At 39.9% G+C, this 23479-nt stretch overlaps 1 protein-coding gene across 13 annotated transcripts in view; it reads right to left on the reverse strand.

Moving 5' to 3' along the window:
* TNRC6B (trinucleotide repeat containing adaptor 6B) overlaps positions 1 to 23479 on the reverse strand; it is a 281369-nt gene that overhangs the window by 149337 nt on the left and 108553 nt on the right. For 11 of the 13 annotated variants that reach the window (XM_036252307.1, XM_036252301.1, XM_036252295.1 and 8 more), the window contains one exon: positions 11565 to 11632. In XM_036252307.1, coding sequence (XP_036108200.1) covers positions 11565 to 11632 — 68 coding nt within the window. Of the gene's footprint in view, positions 1 to 11564; positions 11633 to 13828; positions 13922 to 23479 lie in introns of those variants that run through there. The other 2 variants (XM_036252298.1, XM_036252299.1) reach the window with 2 other exon arrangements.

A 23479-nucleotide genomic window follows, 5' to 3' on the forward strand; every position in this document is an offset into this window, starting at 1 on the left:
TATTTTCTAATAATATGATATTTTTTCTTCAACATCCTAACACTTTTATTTATTTTTTGTGAGATACCTCTAAACTTAAAGCAATTAGTCCAATTGTTCATCTAAAATAAACAAGTGTAAATACACTATTTCTCCTGTATTTTCAGACATTTGGACTCTGTGATATACTTAATTTTTTCACATAAACAATTTGATACTGTTTTTAAATTATATTATTACAAAGTGAGACTAAAAAGTGACCAAAACACTAGTTTACTTTTTAAAATAAACCAGAACTTACACACTCAAGTAAGTGTTATCTTTCAAAGTTGGTGTCTTTGGTGACTATATACCACTATAAAACATTTTTATTTGGCAGCAGATTGAAAAATATAAACTGAACATTTAACTGAAAAGTCTAGAAAACAAGTAACAACTCTCCCCAAAATTAATAATGATAAAAGCATAAATAACAGTGTGTTTGTTTTTAAAGAGTAGACTGGCTCAATAAAACCAAAAACTTGCCGGTGTGGCTCAGTGACTGAGTGTCGACCCATGCACCAAGAGGTCGCAGGTTAGATTCCTGGTCAGGGCATGTGCCCAGGCTGTGGACCAAATCCCCAGTGGGGGGCATGCAGGAGGTGGTCAATAGATGTTCTCTCTCATCAATGTTTCTAACTCTCCCTCTCCCTTCCTCTCTCCCTCTAACATCAATAAAAAGAAAAAAAAAACACAACAAGAAATAAATAAAAGTAAACAATGCTTTGAAAAATATGATTGATTAAAAAAAGAGAAGTCGTAAAAGAACATCAGGACTGAGAAAGGGGTATTATAACTACAGATGTGGAGAGAATTTTTTAACTTGTGAGAGAATTATACATAACTTTATGCAGGTAAATTAAGATTAATTAAAATGGATGATCGTCAAGGAAAACAGAAAGTACCAAAATCAACTCAAGAAAAGTTATGAGCCCGGCCAGAGTGGCTCAGTTGGTTGAGCATCATTCTATTCATTGAGAGGATGCCTGTTCGCTCCCTGGGTAAGGCATATGCCTGGGTTGTGGGTTTGATCCCTAGTCTGGAAGCATATGGAAGGCAACTGATTGATGTTTCTCTCATACTGATGTTTCTATCTCTCTTTCCCTCCCTCCCTCCCTCTTTCCCTTTCTCTCTCTAAGCATGGTCTGAGGTGAGGATATAATAAAAAAAGTTATGAAAATAACAACAAAAATCCATATCAGAAATTTGTAAGATATTCAAACTAAAACTACATGAGGCACAAATGGTTTTCTGGATTAAATCTACCAAACTTCTATCAAATAGACAATTTTCCATGTTATTCCTACTCTTCACAAACTTATAGATAAAAAGGAAAGCTTCTTCTATGAGGCTAACATATTCCTGATACCCACCTGGACTAAGATGGTACAAAAAAATAAAAGAGACCAATCTTCATACTTGTGAAGACAGACAAAAAAAATCTTAAGTAAAATGTTTGCAAATAGAATTTAGTACTTTTTTATGACCATATGGAGGTTGTGCCAAAAATGCAAGGATGGTTAAATTACAAAATCTATTAACATAACTCTTCATTTGTTCAACAAATATATACTAAGTGCTTTCTATGTATCTGGGGGCACAGCAATAAACCAGATAGGAATGGTTCTTGTCCACATGGAGCCAACATCCTCATGGGAACAGGAAATCACTGAGAAGAAAATAAAGAGTTTGATGGGATATGGCATAAATGAGGGAGGCTCACTTTAGATAAGATGGTTAGGGAAGGCTTTTTTCAGGAGGGGCATTTAAGCTGAGTTGAAAAGCAACTGCTTGAGCATTCAATGAACAAGAGGGATGGATGATCAGGAGGCTGGAATGAGAGAGGGATGAGATGAATCTGAGCAGGGAGGAGGAGCTAAATCATACTGGGTCTTGCAGTTCACAGTAAGGATTTTATTTTAAGAATGTGGAAAGTCACCCTGGCCGGTTTGGTTCAGTGGTAGAGCATCGACTTGTAGACCAATGAGTCATGGGTTCAATTCCAGCAAATGGCATGTACCTCAGTTGCGGTTCGTCCCGGCCCTGGTTGGGGTCATGCGGGAGGCAACCAGTCGATGTGTCCCTCTCACGTCAATGTTTCTCTCTCTCTCTTTCTCCCTTTATCTCCTTCCCACTATATCTGCAGATAAATAGAAAAATATCCTCTGGTGAGGATTAAAAAAAAATGTGGAAAGTCACAAAAGAATTTTAAAGCAGGAGAATTAACAGTGCCATTTTATCTATTATTCACCTTCCACCTAATACCTAAGGTTGACAAGCTTTTCTGGGGACTAGGAAAATGTTTGGGACCCGAAAAAGATACATTTACAAGTCCTAAATACGAAAAGAAAATTAAAACCATAAAAATTAATAAATATTTAAATGCCCTCTAAATATAACCCAGCAATTTTATTCACTATTAAATTTAGCATTTATAAAATTTCATCATATTTGAAAACAATTCTCACTTTGTAAAAATTCCTAAATATGTTCACTGTTAAGAAATCCTAGGTAATTACAACTTATTTGTAGCTAAAGAATTTCAGAAGCACATCCGGCTGGTGTGGTTCGGTGGCTGAGCATCGACTCATGCACCAAGAGGTCACTGGTTTGATTCCCGGCCAGGACATATGCCCTGGTTGTGGGCCAGATCCCCAGTGGGGAGCATGCAGGAGGTGGCTAATTGATGTTCTTTCTCATCGATGTTTCTCTCTCTCTCCCTCTCACTTCTTCTCTCTATAAAACCAATAAAGGAAAAAAAAAAGGAATTTCAGAAGCAAAATACTACAATTCTTTTAACATGTGATAGCAAAATTAAATAAATGAAACCACATATTTAATATGGGATGAGGGTACCTTTTAGTAAGTTTTCTATAAAGTGAGACAGTCTCTAAAACCCCCCAAAGTAAGAATTCCATGGACCCAAAGAGGCCTTACAACCATTTTAGGAGAAATGATCAGATTTATGTTTTCACAAGCTTATCCTGGCTTCTATATGAAGAATACATTATAGAGGACCAAGAGAAGAAACAGAGAGACAAGTTGGAAGAGAAGTACATAATATATTTTGAAGATAGAAATGATTCTATTATCAGACAACTGGTTATTGTTAGGAATGCAATCTGTAACCATGAAATACAATAAGGCCAATCAACTCTTTCAAAAATAAGATTCCTTGCCCTGGCCAGTGTGGCTCAGCAGTTAAAGCATTGGCCTGTGGATCAAAGGGTCAAGGGTTCGATTCCTAGCCAAGGGCACATACCTGGGTTGCAGGTTTGATCCCTGGCCCTGGGCGAGAGGCAACCAATTAATGTGTCTATCTCACATCAATGTTTCTCTCCCCCCCGCTTCCACTCTCTCTAAAAATCAATGGAAAAAATATCCCCGAGTGAGGATTAACAAACAAACAAAAAAGGACTCCAGACTTCCGGTCAAGATGGTGGTGTAGGTAACCATGGTATCGCATCTTCCCACAACCACATCACAGTTACAACTAAACTACAGAACAACCATCATTCAAAACCACCTGAAATCAAGCTGAACAGAAGTCCTACAACTATGAAATTAAAGAAGAAGCCACATCGAGACTGGTAAGAGGGGCAGAGGCGCAGATGGGCTGGTCCCACACCCACATGTGGCAGATAAAAATCAGGAGGATACCTCGGCTGGGAAGGTCCTCCCTGAGGAACAAGGGGTCCCTGTCCCACACCAGGCACCCAGCTCAGGGTTCCAGTGCCAGGAAGAGAAGTCCCCATCACTTCTGGCTGTAAAAACCAGCGTAAAATGAGGCTCAGGGAGGCTGTGGCTGCTGGAGCCGCAGGCAATTCCTCTTAAAGGGCCTGCGCACACATTTACTTAGATTTGCTCCCTCTGAGCTCCAGCATAGGGGAGGCAGCTAGAAAAGCACCAAAGACATACAGGGAAGAACTGAATTGTTTCGCATTGGGGCAAGGGCTGGAGAGGCAGCTTCCCACCCAAGCTGTTCCCAGTTGCTTTACCATAGGAATGGCCTGTCTTGGATCCTGCTTCAGATTTTCCTAAATTCTCTCAAACAAGTGGCATCTGGTCTCAGTGAGCCCCATACCTCTCCTTAAGTGGTCCCAGGCCTGGCACTAGAAGCAGCCAGCCTTGGTTCACAACTTGGCTTTTCCTGGGCACCTCCAAGCCCAGCACAAGAAGCAGCCATCTGCAGACTGCTTTGTAGCTTATGCCTGGGTTCTGGGTAGAACACAGGCAGTGGCTGACCTTGCCCCAGAGCCAGCACACCCAGTGGACAGCTTCAGTACACTGCGAAGCACCACCACCCAACCATCTCCACAAGTGACACATTCAAGGAATGGACTCAGTGGGTACCAGAGCCCTGCTGAAGTAAGTCTTGCTCTGTGTGGTGGGCACCTGCACAGCCAATCACCCAAGGTAGTCAGAGGTCGGTGGATAGAGGGCATAGCCAGTCCTTGCAGCAGATCAGCTGGAGTAAACACTCTCATTGATGTGCCAACAGCAATCAACACTCAATCACCACAGAAAGGTATAAAGTCCACATGAGGGGTACACCTCAAGGGCCCAGATGGGAGACCAGGGAGGCTGTGCCACTGGACTCTATAGGACACCTACTACAACAGGCTACCCTAGGAAGCCCAGGAGACATAGCAATTCTAACTAATACATAGAAACAAACACAGGGAAGCAGCCAAAATGAAGAGACAAAGAAACATGTCCCAAATGAAAGAACAGAACAAAATTCCAGGGGGAAAAAAACCACATAAAATGGAGATAAGCAATGTAACAGATGCAGAGTTCAAACCACTGCTTATAAGGATGCTCAATGAACTTAGAGATGGCCTCAAGAGCATAAAAAAGGACCACTCAGAAATGAAGGAGGCACTAACTGAAATAAAGAATAATTTACACAGATTCAATAGTAGAGTAGGTAAAGCCAAGAAGCAAACCATCGATTTGGAATATAAGGAAGAAAAAAACACCCAATCAAAACAGCAAAAAGAAAAAAGAATTAAAAAAAAAAAAAGAGGATAGTGTAAGGAGCCTCTGGGACAACTTCAGGCATACAAACATTCATATCATGGGGTTACAGAAGGAGAAGAGAGAGAACAAGAAATTGAAAACCTATTTGAAACAATAACGACAGAAAACTTCCCTAACTTGGTGAAGAAAACAGACATGTAAGTCTAGGAAGCGCAGAAAGTCCCAAACAAGATGAACTCCAAGAGGCCCACACCAAGACACATCATAATCAAAATGCAAAAGGTTCAAGACAAAGAGAGAATCTTAAAAACAGCAAGAGAAAAGCAGTTACCTACACGGGAGCTCCCATAAGACTGTCATCTGATTTTTCAAAAGAAACTTTGCATGCCAGAAGGGAGGCAAGAAATATTCAGAGTGATGAAAAGAAAGAACCTACAACCAAGATTACTCTATCCTGCAAAGCTATCATTTAGAATTGATGGACATATAAAGAATTTCCCAGACAAGAAAAAGCTAAAGAAGTTCAGCACCACCAAACCAGTATTATATGAAATACTGAAGGGTCTTCTTGAAGAAAAAGAAGATCAAAAATACGGACAAACAAAGTGGCAATAAATACATGTCTATCAACAATTGAATCTACGAACAAAATGAACAAGTAGAACAGAAACAGACTTATAGATACAGAGAACAATTTGTTGGTTGCCAGATGGGAGGGCGGTTGAAGGAATGGGTGAAAAAGGTGAAGGGATTAAGAAGTACAAATTGACTGTTAGACTGACAAACCTCAAAGGATATGGGGGTAGGAGGGGTGGGAAGAGATAAACCAAAGAACTTCTATGCATATATGCATAACCAATGAACACAGACAACAGTGTGGGGAAAGGCAGGAGGGGAATGGGAGTAGGGAGGAGGGAGTCAATAGGGGAGAAAGGAGGAACATCTGTAATACATTCAACAATAAAGATAAGTTTAAAAAAATGAAAAATAAATAAAATACATAGTACATTTTAAAAAAAGGACTCTAGGTACTGGCCAGGTAGTTCAGTTGGTTAGAACATCGTTCTGATATATCAAGGTTGCCAGTTCCATCTCAGGTCAGGGTACATACAAGAATCAATGAATGCACAAATAAGTAGAACAATAAATTGATGTTTCTCTCTGTCTCTCTTTCTCTAGTTTTCCCTCTTCTTCTATCTAAATTCAGTTATTATGATTCTGGGACTCCTGGTGAAAAATACATTGTCAAAGAATTAATTTTTTAAAGTAACTTCAAATGCAAATTAGAAAATGTATTAGCAACTGAACATTTCCCAAAGACCTAGTACAAAATATTTATGGCTATTCTAAAATTCCCAGCAGCAAGAACTTCATGAGCATAACTATCATCTATTTAGCCTATCATCTATTGTGGCATTTTCAAAACCAATTAACTTGAAAATAAAACTCATTTCCTTTCTCCCAAAAACAATCTGAATAGATTATACAGAAATCCAACTATTCTTCTGAGGTCCAGCTTAGTGCTGTGTAATAATGATTGAGTTCACTCAATCATTCAATTTGGTACTTAATTTTATTTCAACATTTACAATTTTAATGGTTCAAACAAAAAAACTGGTAAATATCTGATGGTAGAATGCAGTAAATAAAATGTAAAAACAAAACAAAACACCAAAAACAACCTTTCCTATGACCAAATACCAAAGCTTGTGTTTTGATGATAATTATCTATAAGTGATTTAGAAATCACTTTTTTTTGCCTTAGTCTTCACCTGAGGATATGTTTTTATTGGTTTTTACAGAGGGGAAGGGTGGGGGGAGGGAGAGAGGGAGGGAGGGAGGGAGGGAAAAAGAAAGACAGAGAGAGAGACATCAATTGGTTGCCTCCTGCACTCGCCCTGACTGGGGATTGAACCTGAAAACTAGGTATGTACCTTAATTGAGAACTGAATCCACAACCTTTTTGTGTATGGGACAATGCTTCAACCAACTGAGACAACTGACCAGGTTGAACTGCCCAAAGTTTTTAACCAAGAACTTCAAAGAATGGTTAAACTGGGTGGTCAAATATGAAACAAAGAATATCCTAATAAAAGGAATCCTTACTATAGAGATTTGGGGAGGATAAACTTCAGTACAAGATGAATCCAAGGAAAACAGAGCTATAGGTTAAGGAATTAGAGTAGGAACAGAAATAAAGATAAGGGGCCCAGCTGGTGTGGCTCCTTGGGTGAGTGTTGATCCATGTACCAAGAGATTGCTGGTCTGATTCCTGGTCAGGGCACATGCCCATATTGTGGGCCAAATCCCCAGTGGGGGGCATGCAGGAGGCAGTCAATCAATGTTCTCTCTCGTTGATGTTTCTCTCTCCCTCTCCCTTCCTCTCTCTCTAAAATCAACAACAACAACAAAAAGATAAGGTAAGGACAAACTGTTAGAACTTATGGAAGGTCTGTATAATTAATAATTGAGAAAAATTAAAAGGGCATTTTATAACTAGGCACTTAAGTTGGGAAAAATGTAATTAGTGAGATGAGAATTTAATCAAGACATTAGAGTTAAGACATTTTAAAAAACAGCACCTCAAGCACAAAGCTATATTACACCACGCTGGGGAATGAAGAGCAGTGTTTACTCCACAAATTACATTCTTCTCTCTGAATCAATATAAAACTGTCTTCAACACTTTGATCTCCTCATAGGACTCACATGCAAACTCTAAGATTCTCCCTTAAAAGGGAAATAACAAACAAACAAACAAAAAGGCATCCCAAGGGAACAGAAATATAGGAACTGAGACAATTAATTCTATCGCCCCGGCCGGTTTGGCTCAGCAGTTGGAGCGCTGGTCTGCAGATCAGTGTCCCAGGTTCGGTTTTCGTTAGGGGCACATACCAAAAAAAAAAATTCTATCAACACTCCCTAAAAAGGGGATACTGTCTATAAAACACACTATTAAATGAGACTTTTACTTTTAGTTTTAATATGGTTTATTTATACAACATACACAAAGGATTATCATTTCAACATTAAATCAATTGTAAAAGTTATTAATTTTACATTCTTTTGTTGTTATTGTTCTAAAGGTATCTGGTACATTTTATACCAGGCTGTATTTTGCATTTTAAGTGTATTTCAATTTGGTTGTTATATTTTTTTTACTGTGGTAAAAAACAAATAACATTAAATTTAACATCTTAACCATTTTAAAGTATGAAATTCAGTAGTTAGGTATATATGAATTGTTTTGCAACAGATCTCTAGAATGTTTTCATCTTGAAAATCTGAAACTCTATACTCATTAAATACTAATTCCCTATCCTCCCTCCCCCTAGTTCTTGTCAAACACCTTTCTATTTTTTATGATTTTGACTGAGATACTTCATATGGGTGGAATCATATAGTACTTGTCCTTTCTGACTTGCTTATTTTGCTCAACATAATATCCTTCAATTTCATCCATGTTGTAGCACATGGCAGGATTTCCTTCTTTTTTAAGACTTCATAATATTCTATTATATGCAAGTACTACATTTTCTTTATCCATGTGAACATTTAAGCTGCTTTCAACTCTTGCATTTTGTGAATAATGCTGCAATGAATATGGATGATTCCCGGGGGGGGGGCAGGCAGGAGGCGGCCAGTCGATGGTCTCTTTCATGGATGTCTCTCTCTCTCTCTCTCTAAAATCAATAAAGATAAATAAAATTTAAAAAAATCAATAAAAATATATGCTTGGTGAGGATTAAAAATATATATTATTTACAATAATCAAAGAAGTGAAGGCCACCAAAATATCTGTTAGAGAAGAATAAGTATAGTACATCAATTCAACAGAATGTTTCACAGATGTTTAAAATAATGAAATGGACTGCAAAAGGGTTCAAATTACGAAGTATATTTCAGAAGAATTATGTCAGAAAAAATCTAGTTGTTTTAAAATATATAGAAAATATTTAGGAAGATTAGGAGGGGAAGTAGCATAAAAGAAATATCTCACTTTTATTTCTTTTTTTTTTACTACTCACCCGAGGACATTTTTGCATTTCAGATAGAGCAGGAGAGAAAGATGGAGGAAGAGAGAGAGAGAGAAACATCGAGGTGAGAGAGACACATCAAGTGGCTGCCACCCACACAACCCCAACTGGGGCCTGGGACCAACTGCAACCAAGGTACATGCCCCTAGCAGGAACCAAACCTGGTTTCTCTGGTCCGCAGGCCGACGCTCTAACCACTGAGAAAACCAGCCAGGGCTCACTTTTATTTCTAAATCCACATTTACCTTTTAAATGTTTTATGACAATCATGTATTACTTTTATAATTAATAAAAAAAAGAACAGGAATTTCCATTAAGTCATTCAGCAATGTGTTACTTTCAGGTTCTACAATATAGATGCTCCAATTCAGGATTCAATCATCCTTTGCTGACTACAGTTCTGAGATACAAAAAAAAAAAAGTATTTCTGTTGCCTCAAACAAGAATGCAGCACCTCTGGTCCTCACCCCCACAGAAGAGGTGGTTAGGTCTATAGAAAAAATGCCTAAAGAGAAGATTCAGTTCTGCTTTATCATTTCAATGTATGATAGCAGACCAAGCCCAGAAAAACAAAAAAAGGATTCATCTGTGAAAGGCAATATAAGACTTGTGAATACAAAGCAAGAGAAAATGGTAAGGATACAACCCATGATGTTTCAGGTCCACTGCAGCTGTTTGGAGCTCTCTCCAAAAGAAATGCAGTTTGTATAACATAAAACTTGTGGGAGAATCTTCCCCAGCAATGTTTCCTGAATACCCTTCAGGAGAGGGGTTACTGGAGCAGGTTTTTAAAGATAAAGACTGGTTTGTCTGAGAAATGGATACTCTCCAGAGAACAGAACTTTCATCTGTGTTTTAAAAATAGGCTTAATGCCATTTTTATTGTTTCCCCCACCTCCCTCTTATCCATGAGACTTTGATCTTGATAATTGCATTTTGCTAACCACAGTACTTTTCAGGAACATAGCTCCCAAGGATGACAAAGAATTTGTGTTTAAGAGATATTATAAAACACTTAAAAGTCAGAAAGACCTGGGTTCAAATCCTAACTTCCATTTCAAGCTGCAATTAATGGGTGAATTAGCTACTGTGATCTCTGAATTAAACGGAGGCACTGTAATGAGTAAAGTTACTTTGTACACAGAAAACCCTTTTCAAATGGGAACTATGATTTTTATATTATAAAGACCTCTGACCAGAGTGTAGGATTTGGGGAGTAGGCAGAGGGGCAGAAAGAAGCACCTGAAGTGTTCCTATAATTCTGCTGGGACTAGATATTTGGTATTCTAATTTGTTAAAGATAAACTGATTATATCAGCCCATGTACAATATAAGTGCATTTGACAGAATATAGCAAAGTTAGGATTTATACTGTAAGGTATTTTTTTTTTTTTTTTTTTTTGGTATGTGCCCCTAGTGGGAACCGAACCTGGGACTCTCTGGTCTGCAGGCCAACGCTCCAACTGCTGATCCAAACCGGTCAGGGCTGTAAGCTATTTTTAATACTGCCTGGTTAGCAAATTAAACCAGCTGTGAAAATATCCTGGTTTCCATTCACAACAAATATGAGATGAACACTCTCCTTTAATGAACCTGGCCACGTGGCAGCATAGCTATTCTGTATAATTCATTCCTAAGGGTTTTGAAGACATAATTTTCATAAGACAAACTAAAACTAAAAACTATTTTCTAGGAAATAAAAAAGGCGAGAAAACGAAGTTTCTCTCCAGATTTTCGGTAAGTTCCATGAATCACTGAATCATTTAACTTAGTAGACTACTGTCTGAATAAAAAAATAGTAGTTATGTCAGTCCTTTCAGCCAGTCTTAACTATTTTTTTCTCTAAAAGGACATATGAAACATGAGTATGCTCTGCAACACAATTTTTCAAGTTTTGTGACAGAGAGCAAAAAAAATCTACTCACTGCCACCAAAAGCTACCCAGAGGACTCCCAATTTCAGATTTAAAACTTAATCACTTTTAAGTCAGGAAGGGAGAGATCCTGAATTAACTAGAATGTTGGCTAAATTACATTATTTATAATTCCTATTCCTTTAGGGAAACAATTTGTGATTTAAACAAAGATCATAAGTATAAATAACACAATGGAATATAATTTCAGGAAGTATTATTCAAATAAATTCACTTGGAATGCAGGAAAACAGCCTATTAATTTTGTCACTTCATAAAGACATTGCTAAGTAAAGGATATACAATTTTATGCTTTCTTTGGAAATCAACCAGACTGAATTAGCTCCATTTGGAACATCCTGAGCCTTAAAGCCTTTGCTAAAGTGTAACATAAGTTTTGTTTAGTTGAGTATGAGAAACTACAAAGCCAACTTTCTTGTCTCTCCAGTTAGTCTGTCTATAAATAGAAACAATGCATTAACAGCACCAAAGCAACTGGTAAGTTCCACAATGTGCCTAACATATACATCCCTGCAAACATGCTCTCAGCCTGTTTAACCAAAGTGCTTTTGAAGATCTGTAATAAGACCCTTTTTAAATAAAGTGTGACTCACTGTTTGCTTTCTTCACCAGGAGGTGGAGTCTTGCCATGCCCTTCCATTACAAAATCCTCCTGTTCCACCTGTAAAGGCAAGTACCACAGGTCAGCAGCAGCCAGTAACTACAATATAATTCACCCCAAAGTGCCAGGGCCTGCAGACCTCATGGCTATTTCACTAGAGTGCCTAGTATAGAAGCCTGGCCAATGGTTTCACTCTCTAGGTTTGTGCAAGGCATCTCTCTCCTTGGGTGTCTAGATTTGCAGAATAAAAAAGGAAACAGGTTTATTTTTAACACATATTACTGTGAAAAAGGATTAACATCCAGAATATAATAAAGAACTGCTGTGAATCGATAAGAAAAAGACAACCTACCAGGAAAATTTACAAAATAACTGAGAAAGAATGTCACTGGAGAGGATGCACATTTATGAATGACCCCTAAACATAAAAAGATGTTCAATCTCATGTCAATCAGAACAATGCAAATTAATACCACAAAGAGTTTTAATTTAATGTAGTTCACGACCAGGTTGGTTAAAATGAAAAAGTTGGGCAATACCAAGTATTGACAAGGGAGCAAAGCAATAGCAACTCTCATCCACTCCCAGTGGAAGGGATAAATGGTAAAACCACTTTTACAAAGTTTGTCATCATGGAGTACACTTGAATATATACTTACTGTAGAAACTAGTATTTTCACTTTTAGGTATATACCCTACAGAAACTTTTGCACATATTAAAAAATATTTTCAGCAGCACTATTTTTAATAGAAAAAAAAAATAGACAAACACCCATAAACAGTAAAATAGGTAAATAGGCCATGGTGTTTGCAGACAACAGAATATTATCCAGCATGAAAATGAATGAACTATATATAGCAAAATACCTCAATCTAGAAGAGTCAAAAAAGCACAATATTGGCCCTGGCCGGTTTTCTCAGTGGTTAGGGCATCAACCCGCAGACCAAAGAGTCCTGGGTTCAATTCCGGTCAAGGGCATGTACCTCGATTGTGGTTTGTCCCTGGTCCCGGCTGCGGTCGTGCGGGTGGCAACCAGTTGATGTGTCTCTTTCACACAGATGTTTCTCTCTCCCTCTCTCCCTTCTTCCCACTCTATCTGATAATAAATGGAAAACCAGGTGAGGATTGAAAAAAAAGCACAGCCCAGTTTTGCTCAGTGGTTAGAGCATCAGCCCGCAGACCAGAGTGTCCCAGGTTTGGTTTCTGCTAAGGGCACATGCCTCAGTTGCAATTTGTCTCCACCCCAGTTGGAGTTATGTGGGTGGCAACCAGTCTCATGTCGATGTCTCTCTCTTCCCCCTTCTCTCCCTCCCGCTCTATCTAAAGATAAATGCAAAAATGTCCTTTGTTGAGGATTAAAAAAAAACAAAACACAGTACTGGGTAAAAGAAGCAAGTCACAAAAGAATATGTTTACAATATAATTCCATTGATATACAATTTAAATACATATACTTTTAAACCATATATATGTATTTATACAGATGCTGATGTCTACATGTAGTTTATAGAACTAAAAAACGAAGTGACTATTACAAAATTTAGGCTAGTGAATGCCTGAGGAAGGGAGGGAGGGAATTCAATCAGGAAGGGGCACAGGGCGGGTTCTGGGGTATAGTTATATTCTATTTCTTGGCCTATGTAGTAGGTATATGAGTGTTTCTTTTATAATTATTCTTTTAACTATATTTTTTCTTTATATGTATAGTTTATTTCTCAATACAAATTTTCAAAGAAACATAACATTTTACTATTCCAGATGGTTTACAGATCAATAAAAGAAGATAAGTGACAGAGATAGAACTACATCCACAGACAGGGATAGTCTGTCAGTCCCACAAAAACTCCCCCAAAAGGCATAATTTAAAAAAAAATCAGCCCTGGCCAGTGCGCTCAGTGGTTAGAGCATCAGCCCATGCACTATAGGGTTATTGTTCAATTCCCAGTCAAGGGCATGTACCTGAGTTGCAGGTGGGATCCCTGACCCTGGCTGGGGTGTGTGAAGGAGGCAACCAATCAATGTTTCTCTCTCATATTGATGTTTCTCTCTCCCCCTCCCTCCTCTCCCTACTGCTTCCCTTCCATTCTCTCTAAAAATCAATGGAAAAAAATATATCATCAGTTGAGGATTAACAAACCAAAAAATCAAACATATTTAATCAAGGAGATAGATACTATTCCCAACTTAGAGAAACAGTCCATTTTTTATAGAACCAAATAATCTGGAAGACAGACAGTAGTAACACAGATACACACCATAATGAAACCCACTATAAAACAAGACTTTCCAGTTCTGCCATCCTCTCCTCAGTCTTCATTTCTCAGAAATACTAGAGAAGATGGGATAGTATTAGGCTGTTTCAAAAAAGACATAAAATTGAGGGGTTTACTTTATTTCCATTTTTTAAAATTTGAAGGTAGTGTAAGGTGAGAATAATAAGAGAGACACTGTACATTATGAAATTCAAACCAGGTTTTGACATTTTGTTTTGCAGTTTTAATAACTTTATTCAACAATTAGCAGTTATTCTCATCCACACGAACCGTTTGTAGATTTTTTTTAAGTAGTGACAGGTACATAGGTGACCAATGTATAGAGCATGTTTAGTGAATCTTCATCCTTATTATGTTTTCTGGACAACTGCACTCAGTTACAGTGTGGGATATTCCTTATTCCTTTGGCCCAGATTTGTTAAGCCTGATGTCAACTTGTACACCTGAAGTTCCCATCTCCTTCTCGGCACATTTCCGGATCTCCTTGAGTGCCCGAAGGGCATGCTTCTTGAAACCCACTCCATAAATGCACTTGTGAATGTTGATAGTGTGTTCTAACACATTGTCATTATCTCACTGATGGCAGAATGGCCCTTCTTCTAGCCACTCTTCTTTGCGGAAGTCATTTAGTTGGAAAGCCAAATTTTGATTTTTATTCTTCTTTATGGACTTCTGATTCTACAGCTTACAGGGCTTTGCCAAGGAGAGGGAGAGTTCTCCCATGCTAAGTTTACACAGTGATCTAAAAACTTGTAGAATAAAAACTAGGGTTAAAATATTGCAGGGTAACTTTATAAGGAGCTAGAGATGATCTTGATCTGGATTGTGGTATAAGAATGTACACATTCATGAAAAAATCATGGAACTGTGCATTTTATGCACTTACTTGTATAAATGTTATACTTTAATTAGGAAAAAAGTATCATATTATTTTAACTTTTTTTTATTTCTCACCGAGGAATTTTTTTTTTTTTTTTCATTTATCTTCATATAGAGCAGGAGGGAGAGAGAAAGAAACATCGATGTGAGAAAGACACATCGAGTTGTCACCATCCACACGACCCCAACTAGGGCCGGGGACAAGCTGCAACCGAGGTACTGCCCCTAGCGGGAACCAAACCCGGGACTCTCTGGTCCATGGGCTGACGCTCCAACTGCTGAGCCAAACAAGCCAGGGCCACATTATTTAAATTTATTAAGTCACTTGAAACCTCAAACCTAAATCATTTCCTCAAAGACAAAATGATTATTTTCAAATTATATTATAAAATTTTCTTGATCCTTCATCTTTAACAATCCTCTCCTATTAAAGAGCTCTAAATTGTGGACCTTAGCCTCTGCTTATTAAACAAACAAAAAGGCGTATCTATAATAAATTTCTAATTAGCACAATAATGATGAGAAAAAATAATTTTTAAAAGGCCCACAGCTTCAATAATTTCCCTATATGGGCTTCCAAATTTTTAACTCCAGCTCTCTTTTGCATGTAAGTCTTCTCCACTTGGATGGCCTAATAGGGCCATAATAAAACACCATCTTGCCTCTGCTCTGGCCGGTTTGGCTCAGTGGTTAGAGCATCGGCCTGCGGTCCAGAGAGACCCGGGTTCAGTTCCCGCTAAGGGCGCGTACCTCCGTTGCAGTTTGTCCCCGCCCCTGGTTGGTTGTGTGAGTGGCAGCCACTTGATGTGTCCCTTTCACGTCGATGTTTCTCTCTCTCTCTCTCTCTCTCTCTCTCTCTCTCTCTCTCTCTCTCTCTCTCCCTCTCTCTCCCTCCCACTCTATCTGTACAAAAAATGGAAAAATGTCCTCGGGTGAGGATAAAAAAATAAAATAAAACACCATCTTGCCTCAAATTTCCTTTCCTTTTTTTAAAAATCCTCACCTGAGGATATTTTTCCATTTATCTTCGGACAGACTGGGAGGGAGGGAGAGAAGAAGGGGGGGGAAGAGAGAGAGAGAGAGAGAAATGATGTGAGAGAGAGACATCAATTAGCTGCCTCCAGGTGGAGGCAGAGAGGCTGGTCCCACACCCACATGTGGCGGATAAAAATCAGGAGGCTACCTCGGCTGGGAAGGTCCTCCCTGAGGACAGAGGGGTCGCCATCCCACACCAGGCACCCCGCTCAGGGTTGCAGTGCCAGGAAGAGAAATCCCCAGTTCTGGCTGGAAAAACCAGAAGGAACTGAGGCTCAGGGAGGCTGAGGCAGCTGGAGCCCCAGGCAGCTCCTCTTAAAGGGCCCGCGCACATGAACTTATCGGACTCTCTCCCCCTAAGCTTGGAGGGGAGGCAGCTTGAAGGGTGCCAGAGACATACAGGGAAGAACTGAGCTGTTTGGCATTGGAGTGAGGGCTGGAGAGGGGGCTTTCTCCGGGACAAACGTGCTGTCAGAGACCTTTGTTCCTTTGGTGAGCCCTTCCCTGGGGCGGCAGACAGCCGCCATATCTGGGACTCCAGCAACCTGGCTCACACTGATTGCCCTGCCCTGGTGATTCCCTGAAATCCGCCCCACCCAACTTTCAGGCCCACCCAAGCTGTTGCCACTTGCTTAACCATAGGATTGGCCTCTCTTGGATCCTGCTTCAGGTTTTTCCTAAATTCTTTCAAACAAGCAGCATCTGGTCTCAGATAGCCCCTACCTCTTGTTAAGACACAGAAACAAACACAGGGAGGCAGCCAAAATGAGGAGACAAGAAACACGTCCCAAATGAAAGAACAGAACAAAATCCCAGGAAAAGAACTAAGCGAAATGGAGATAAGCAACCTAACAGATGCTGAGTTCAAAATACTGCTTGTAAGGATGCTCAATGAACTTAGTGAGAACCTCAGTGAACTTAGTGAGGGCCTCAAGAGCATAAAAAAGGACCAGTCAGAAATGAAGGCGGCACTAAATGAAATAAAGAATAATTTACACAGATTCAATAGTAGAGTAGGTAAAGCCAAGAAGCAAACCATCGATTTGGAATATAAGGAAGCAGAAAACACCTAATCAGAACAGCAAAAAGAAAAAAGAATCCAAAAAATGAGGATAGTGTAGGGAGCCTCTGGGACAAATTCAAGCGTGCCAACATTTGCACCTTGAGGGTGCCAGAAGGAGAAGAGAGAGAACAAGAAATCGAAAACCTATTTGAAACAATAATGGCAGAAAACTCCCCTAACTTGGTGAAGGAAACAGACATACAAGTCCAGGAAGCACAGAAAGTCCCAAACAAGATGAACCCCAAGAGGCCCACACCAAGACACATCATCATCAAAATGCTAAAGGTCCAAGACAAAGAGAGAATCTTAAAAGCAGCAAGAGAAAAGCAGTTAGTTACCTACAAGGGAGCTCCCATAAGACTGTCAGCTGATTTCTCAAGAGAAATGTTGCAGGCCAGAAGGGAGTGTCAAGAAATATTCAGAGTGATGAAAAGCAAGAACCTACAACCAAGATTACTCTATCCTGCAAAGCTGTCATTTAGAATTGATGGCCATATAAAGAGTTTCCCAGACAAGTAAAAGCTAAAGGAGTTCACCACCACCAAACCGTTATTATATGAAATGCTGAAGGGTTTTCATGAAGAAAAAGATAAAAATATGAACAAACAAAATGGCAATGAATATATATCTATCGACAACTGAATCTACAAACAAAATGAACAAGCAGAACAGAAGCATTCTTATAGATACAGGGAACATTGTGTTGGTTGCCAGATGGGAGGGCAGTTGGTGGAATGGGTGAAAAAGGTGAAGGGATTAAGAAGTACAAATTGGTTGCTAGATTGACAAACCTCAAAGGGAAGGGGGTTGGGGGGTGGTAATAAATAAACCGAAGAACTTATATGCATAACCAATGGACACAGACAACAGTGTGGGAAAAGGTAGGAGGGGGGGCGGGAGTGGGGAAGAGGTGGTCAATGGGGGAAAAATGAGGAACATTTGTAATACATTTAATAATAAAGATTAAAAAAAAAAGTTAGTTGCTTCCAGCACAACCCTGAGTAGGGCCGGGGACGAACCACAACTGAGGTTCGTGCCCTTGACTAGAATTGAATCCGAGACTCTCTGGTCCACAGGCCGACACTCTAACTGCTGAACCAAACCGGCCAGGGAATCTTCTCCTTTTTTTTTTTTTTCTTTTTTTTTTTTTTAATCCTCACCTGAGGATATTTTTTCGATTTTTTGTACAGATAGAGCGGGAGGGAGAGAGAGGAAGGGAGAGAGAGAGAGAAACATCGATGTGAAGGGACACATCGAGTGGCTGCCACCCGCACAACCAACCAGGGCCGGGGACAAACTGCAACCGAGGTACGTGCTCTTAGCGGGAACCGAACCCAGGTCTCTCGGGACCGCAGGCCGACGCTCTAACCGCTGAGCCAAACTGGCCAGGGCTTCTCCTTTTTATATCCCCCAACTCTGTGAACAGTACCAGCATTCACTAAGATCCCAACAGGAAACTTATAATCATACAAGATTCTCCATCTTCCTTCCTTAACCGCACACATTCTATTAATCACCAAGTACTGTGACTTCTACCTCCTAAATAACTCTCATATCCACCACCCCTTCTAATCCCTTTTAACAGCTATAGTTAAACCCAGCTTCTCTAAATCTCACTACTATAAAAAGCCTTGTCATTGGTCTTTCTGATTCTGGGTCCCCACCTCATTTCAATCCATCTTCTAAATCACTTTCATGAAGTGGACTTGTAAACTGCAAATCTGATTACATCACTCTCCTTGAAATTCTTCAACAACACTCTCACCTATCCTGAGGGATAGTTCAATTCATTTGCCTAAGTTATCTTTTTTTTTTTTATTTACCCTGCTTCACTCACCCATGAAGCACATGCCAACTCCTCAACCCTCTCTGCCTTTACAGGTAATGTTCCCTGTTGCCTAGAAGCCCTGGTCTTCCACAGCACATATACTTCAAATTCCTACTCATTCCTTAAACTGCCAATTAAAATAAATTTTCCCAGAAGGCACTATCTTCTTCACCAGGGTTCATACCTTTTCTCGCTCTCCATCATCTCAGAAGGCAATAAACAGTCCGGAAAGATCACTGCTTCTTATTGCCACTTCCTGTTTTTCTCAAGTCCACTTCCAGTCTCTTTGTATCCTCATTTATTTTTTTCTACATAATCTCTTGAACACTTTTGGTCTTAATTGGATGACCTCAACCACTCCTCCCTCCTTGACCTCATCTTCAAAAAGTTCAGTATTTTTTTTCCTTTTTTCCTCCTAGATACCCTCCTCCCCATTCCACCACCCCCCCCCCCCCCCCCCCCGCCCAGCATTATTGTCTATGTCCACTGGTTACGCATACATGAATATAAATTCTTCGGTTTATCTCATCCATCCCACCTGCCCCCCCCCCCCGGGGTCTGTCAGTCTGAACCATACCCCCTTTCTATGTCTCTGGGTCTATTTTGTTCATCAGCTTATTTTGTTCGTTATATTCCACAAATAAGTGAGATCATGTGGTATTTGTCTTTCTCTGATTGGCTTATTTCGCTTAGCATAATGCTCTCCAGGTCCCTCCATGTTGTCTCAAAGAATAAGAGAGCTTTCTTTCTTACAGCTGCTTAGTATTTCATTGTGAGTATGTACCACGGCTTTTTTATCCACTCATTTACTGATGGACACTTGGGCTGTTTCCAGATCTTAGCAATTGTAAATAGTGCTGCTATAAACATAGGGGTACATATATTCTTTCTGATTGGTGTTTCATGATTCTTAGGGCATATTCCTAGAAGTTCAGTATTTTTAATCATAAAATTTATATCATATCTTTATCTTTCTTCCATTATTATTCATTCATTCAACAAATATGTATTGAGCACACATTACATGCTCGGTGCTGTGCTGAGATAACAGTGAAGGCGACAGTTTTTGCCATAAAAAAACTTACAGATTGGTGGGAAAGACAAACACACCCAGCCAATTACAATACAGTGTGAGAAAGCAATGAAATGACAGGAAATGCACATAACTCAGTCTAAAGGAATCAGATACTCTCTGTCTTAGGTGACCATCTCCTTCTTGCTTCTGCTAGGAAATGGGTAGGACCTGGGGCTGAACTTCACCTCAATCTGTACTGCTGCACACCCAGGTCCATGAATTCTGAAATCCGTCTCAGACCACAAGCATCTCTTACATTCCTTCCCTCCTTTTGAACCGGTAAGGAGTCCTCATAGTAACTTCTAGTTTGTGGTTCTTCTTTTCCCTCTGTTCCATTCAGAGCCTCACCTGACAGGCACAGTATAATCAAATTTCCTTTCTTGTAAAATTTTTTCTGTTCTCCCTGGAACTAACAACTACTACTTCCTCTTCTTTTACTTTCTTTCCAATTTTTTGGCTTAGTATTTACTATGTATTTTTAACTAATTCATCCTCAAACTCTCTAACAGAGCTGTTAAGTCTCCTCTGTATCAAGTCAAACATTTCAGGTAATCTATCAATTTCATTCCAGGCTTGGAGACTGTCCTCAGGGGTTTTCGCTTGTTACAGTCTAGATGGTTTGCTCTCTAGGCTGCTAGCTAGCTGACACCTTGCCAGGGATGTCTCTTCCCCTTCATCCCCTTCATTCCCTGCTCTCTCTCCTATGCTGGAGCATCTGCTTCCCAGAACCTTTGTCTTTTTCTTTTATGGTCACTGCCTGGCTGAGGTGGAACATATATTCCAGTAATTCCCTAATAAAAAGTATATGCCCTGGCCAGTTTGGCTCAGCGGTTAGAGCGCCGGCCTGCGGTCCGGAGAGACCCGGGTTCGGTTCCCGCTAAGGGCACATACTTCGGTTGCAGTTTGTCCCCGGCCCTGGTTGGTCGTGTGGGTGGCAGCCACTCGATGTGTCCCTTCACGTCGATGTTTCTCTCTCTCTCTCCTTCCTCTCTCTCCCTCCCACTCTATCTGTACAAAAAATGGAAAAATATCCTCGGGTGAGGATAAAAAAAAAAAAAAAAGTATATAGGAAGAGAATTTTTGAGATCTTGAATGACTGGAATGTCCTTATTTTATCCACATATATAACTGACATATAGAATTATTTTACCCACATAATTGAATATAGATCTTCAAGTTAGTAAACATTTTTCCCTTCATAATTTTGAAGGTCAGGCTCCACTGTCTTCTAGCTTCCAGAGTTGCTATATAGAAAATCCATGTATTCTAAATCCTAATGTTTTAGATATGACCTGTTTCTTCTTTAGAAACGTTTAGGATTCTTTATTTCTCCTCAGTTTTCTAAAAACATGGTTCTTTTTCTTTATTAAGCTGGTACTGGGTAGGTACTTGCAACCTAGAAATTCAGGTTGTTCAGGTTTGGGATATTTTCTCTGCTTACTTATTGATAATTTCCCCCTTCCAATTTCTTTTCTCACCTTCAGGAGTTCCTGTTATTCAGTGTCATATGTATGGAATCTATTCATTAATTTTCTCCTTTCTCTTACCATTTTTATTACTTTGACTTTTTATTTTACTTTCTGGAGATTCAATTTTACCTTAAAATACGTCCAATTTTTTTTAAAGTTCTGTTACTGTAACTAATTTTAAGAGCTCTTCACTGTCCCCTGAACAGTCTTTTACAGTCCTGTTCTTGTTCCATAATTGTATCTTCTGTTAACTTTGAGAATATTTTCTTAATTTATTTAGCCCTGGCTGGTTTGGCTCAGTGGTTAAAGCATTGGCCCGCAGACCAAAGAGTCAAAGATTTGATTCCAGCCAAGGACACATACCATGCTTGCAGTTTGTCTCCAGGCTTGGTTGGGGTTGTGTGGGAAGCGACCAGTTGATGTGTCTCTCTCACATCAATGTTTTTTTTTTTTCCTCTCTCTCTCCCCCTCCCTCCCCTTCACTCTATCTAAAGATAAATGGAAAAATATCCTTGGGTGAGGATTAAAAAAAAACACAAACTTATTTTGTTAGATGTTTCTTTTTTCCCCCATTGACACCCTCCTACCTGCTCCTACCCCCTTCACAGTATTGTTGTCTGTGTTAATTGGTTATGCATATTAATTCTTTGGTTTATCTCTTTATTCTCACCCGAGGACTTTTTTTTGATATTTTGTTCAGATAGAGTGGGAGGGAGGGAGAGAGAGAGAGAGAAACATCGACGTGAAAGGGACACATCAAGTGGTCGCTACCCACACGACCCAACCGGGGCCGGGGACAAACTGCAACCGAGGTACGTGCCCTTAGCGGGAACCGAACCCGGGTCTCTCAGGACCGCAGGCCGACGCTCTAACCGCTGAGCCAAACCGGCCAGGGCAATTCTTTGGTTTATCTCTTCCCACCCTCCCCCCCCTTTCCTCGGAGGTTTGTCGGTCTATTCCCTACTTCCATGTCTCTGGGTCTATTTTGTTCATCAGTTCATTTTGTTCATTATACTCCACAAATAAGTGAGATCATGTGATATCTGTCTTTCTCTGATCGCTTTATTTCACTTAGCATAATACTCTCCAGGTCCCTCCATGTCATCTCAAAGGGTAAGAGATCTTTCTTCCTTACAGATGCATCGTATTCCACTGTGTATATGTACGACAGCTTTCTTATCCACTTGTCTACCAATGGACACTTGGGCTGTTTCCAGATCTTAGCTATTGTAAATAGTGCTGCTATGAACACAGGGGTGCTTATATTCTTTCTGATTGGTGTTTCAGGCTTCTTAGGATATATTCCTAGAAGTGAAATCACTGGATCAAATGGCAATTCCATTTTAATGTTTTGAGGAAACACAATATTGTTTTCTATAGTGGCTGCACCAGCCTAGTACATTGCATTCCCACCAGCAGTGTACTAGAGTCCCCTTTTCTCTACATCCTCGCCAGCACTTGTTGTTTGATGATTTGTTGATGGCAGCCATTTGGCAGGTATGAGGTGATACCTCATAGTCGTTTTAATTTGCATCTCTCTGATGATTAGTTACGTTGAGCTGTTCATGTCTCTTTCCCATTTGTATGTCCTGTTTGGAGAGGTGTCCATTCAGGTCCTCAGCCCATTTAAAAAAAATTTTTTTTTTATCCTCACCTGAGGACCCTTTTGCATTTATCTTCAGATAGAGCATGAGGGAGAGAGGGGGAAAGAGAGAGAGAGAAAAACATTGATATGAGAGAGACACATTGAGTGATTGCCACCCACACAACCCCAACTGGGGCGGGGACAAACTGCAACCAAGGTACGTGCCCTTAGCAGGAACCAAACCCGGGACTCTCGGGTCTGCAGGCCGTCGCTCTAATCACTGAGCAACCCACCAGGGCATTTCTGGCTTTTTTTTTTTTTTTTTGCATTTATCTTGAGATAGAGCAGGAGAAAGAGAGGGAGGTAGAGCGAGAGAGAGAGAGCGAGAGAGAGAGAGAGGGAAACATCTACGTGAAAGGGACACATCGAGTGGCTGCCTCCTACAGGACCCAACCAGGGCCAGGTACAAACTGCAACCGTGGTACATGCCCTTAGCGGGACCGGACCCAGGTCTCTCTGGACCGCAGGCCAATGCTCTAACCGCTGAGCAAAACCAGCCAGGGCTCTGACCATTTTAATTGGATTGTTTGTCTTCCTTTTGCTTAGTTGTATGAACTCTATATATTTTGGAAATTAACCCCTTATCTGATGTATCATTGGCAATTATGTTCTTCCATACAGTGGGTTCCCTTTCCATTT

Source organism: Molossus molossus, unplaced genomic scaffold, assembly GCF_014108415.1.
Source record: "Molossus molossus isolate mMolMol1 unplaced genomic scaffold, mMolMol1.p scaffold_m16_p_10, whole genome shotgun sequence".
Classification (NCBI taxonomy): domain Eukaryota; kingdom Metazoa; phylum Chordata; class Mammalia; order Chiroptera; family Molossidae; genus Molossus; species Molossus molossus.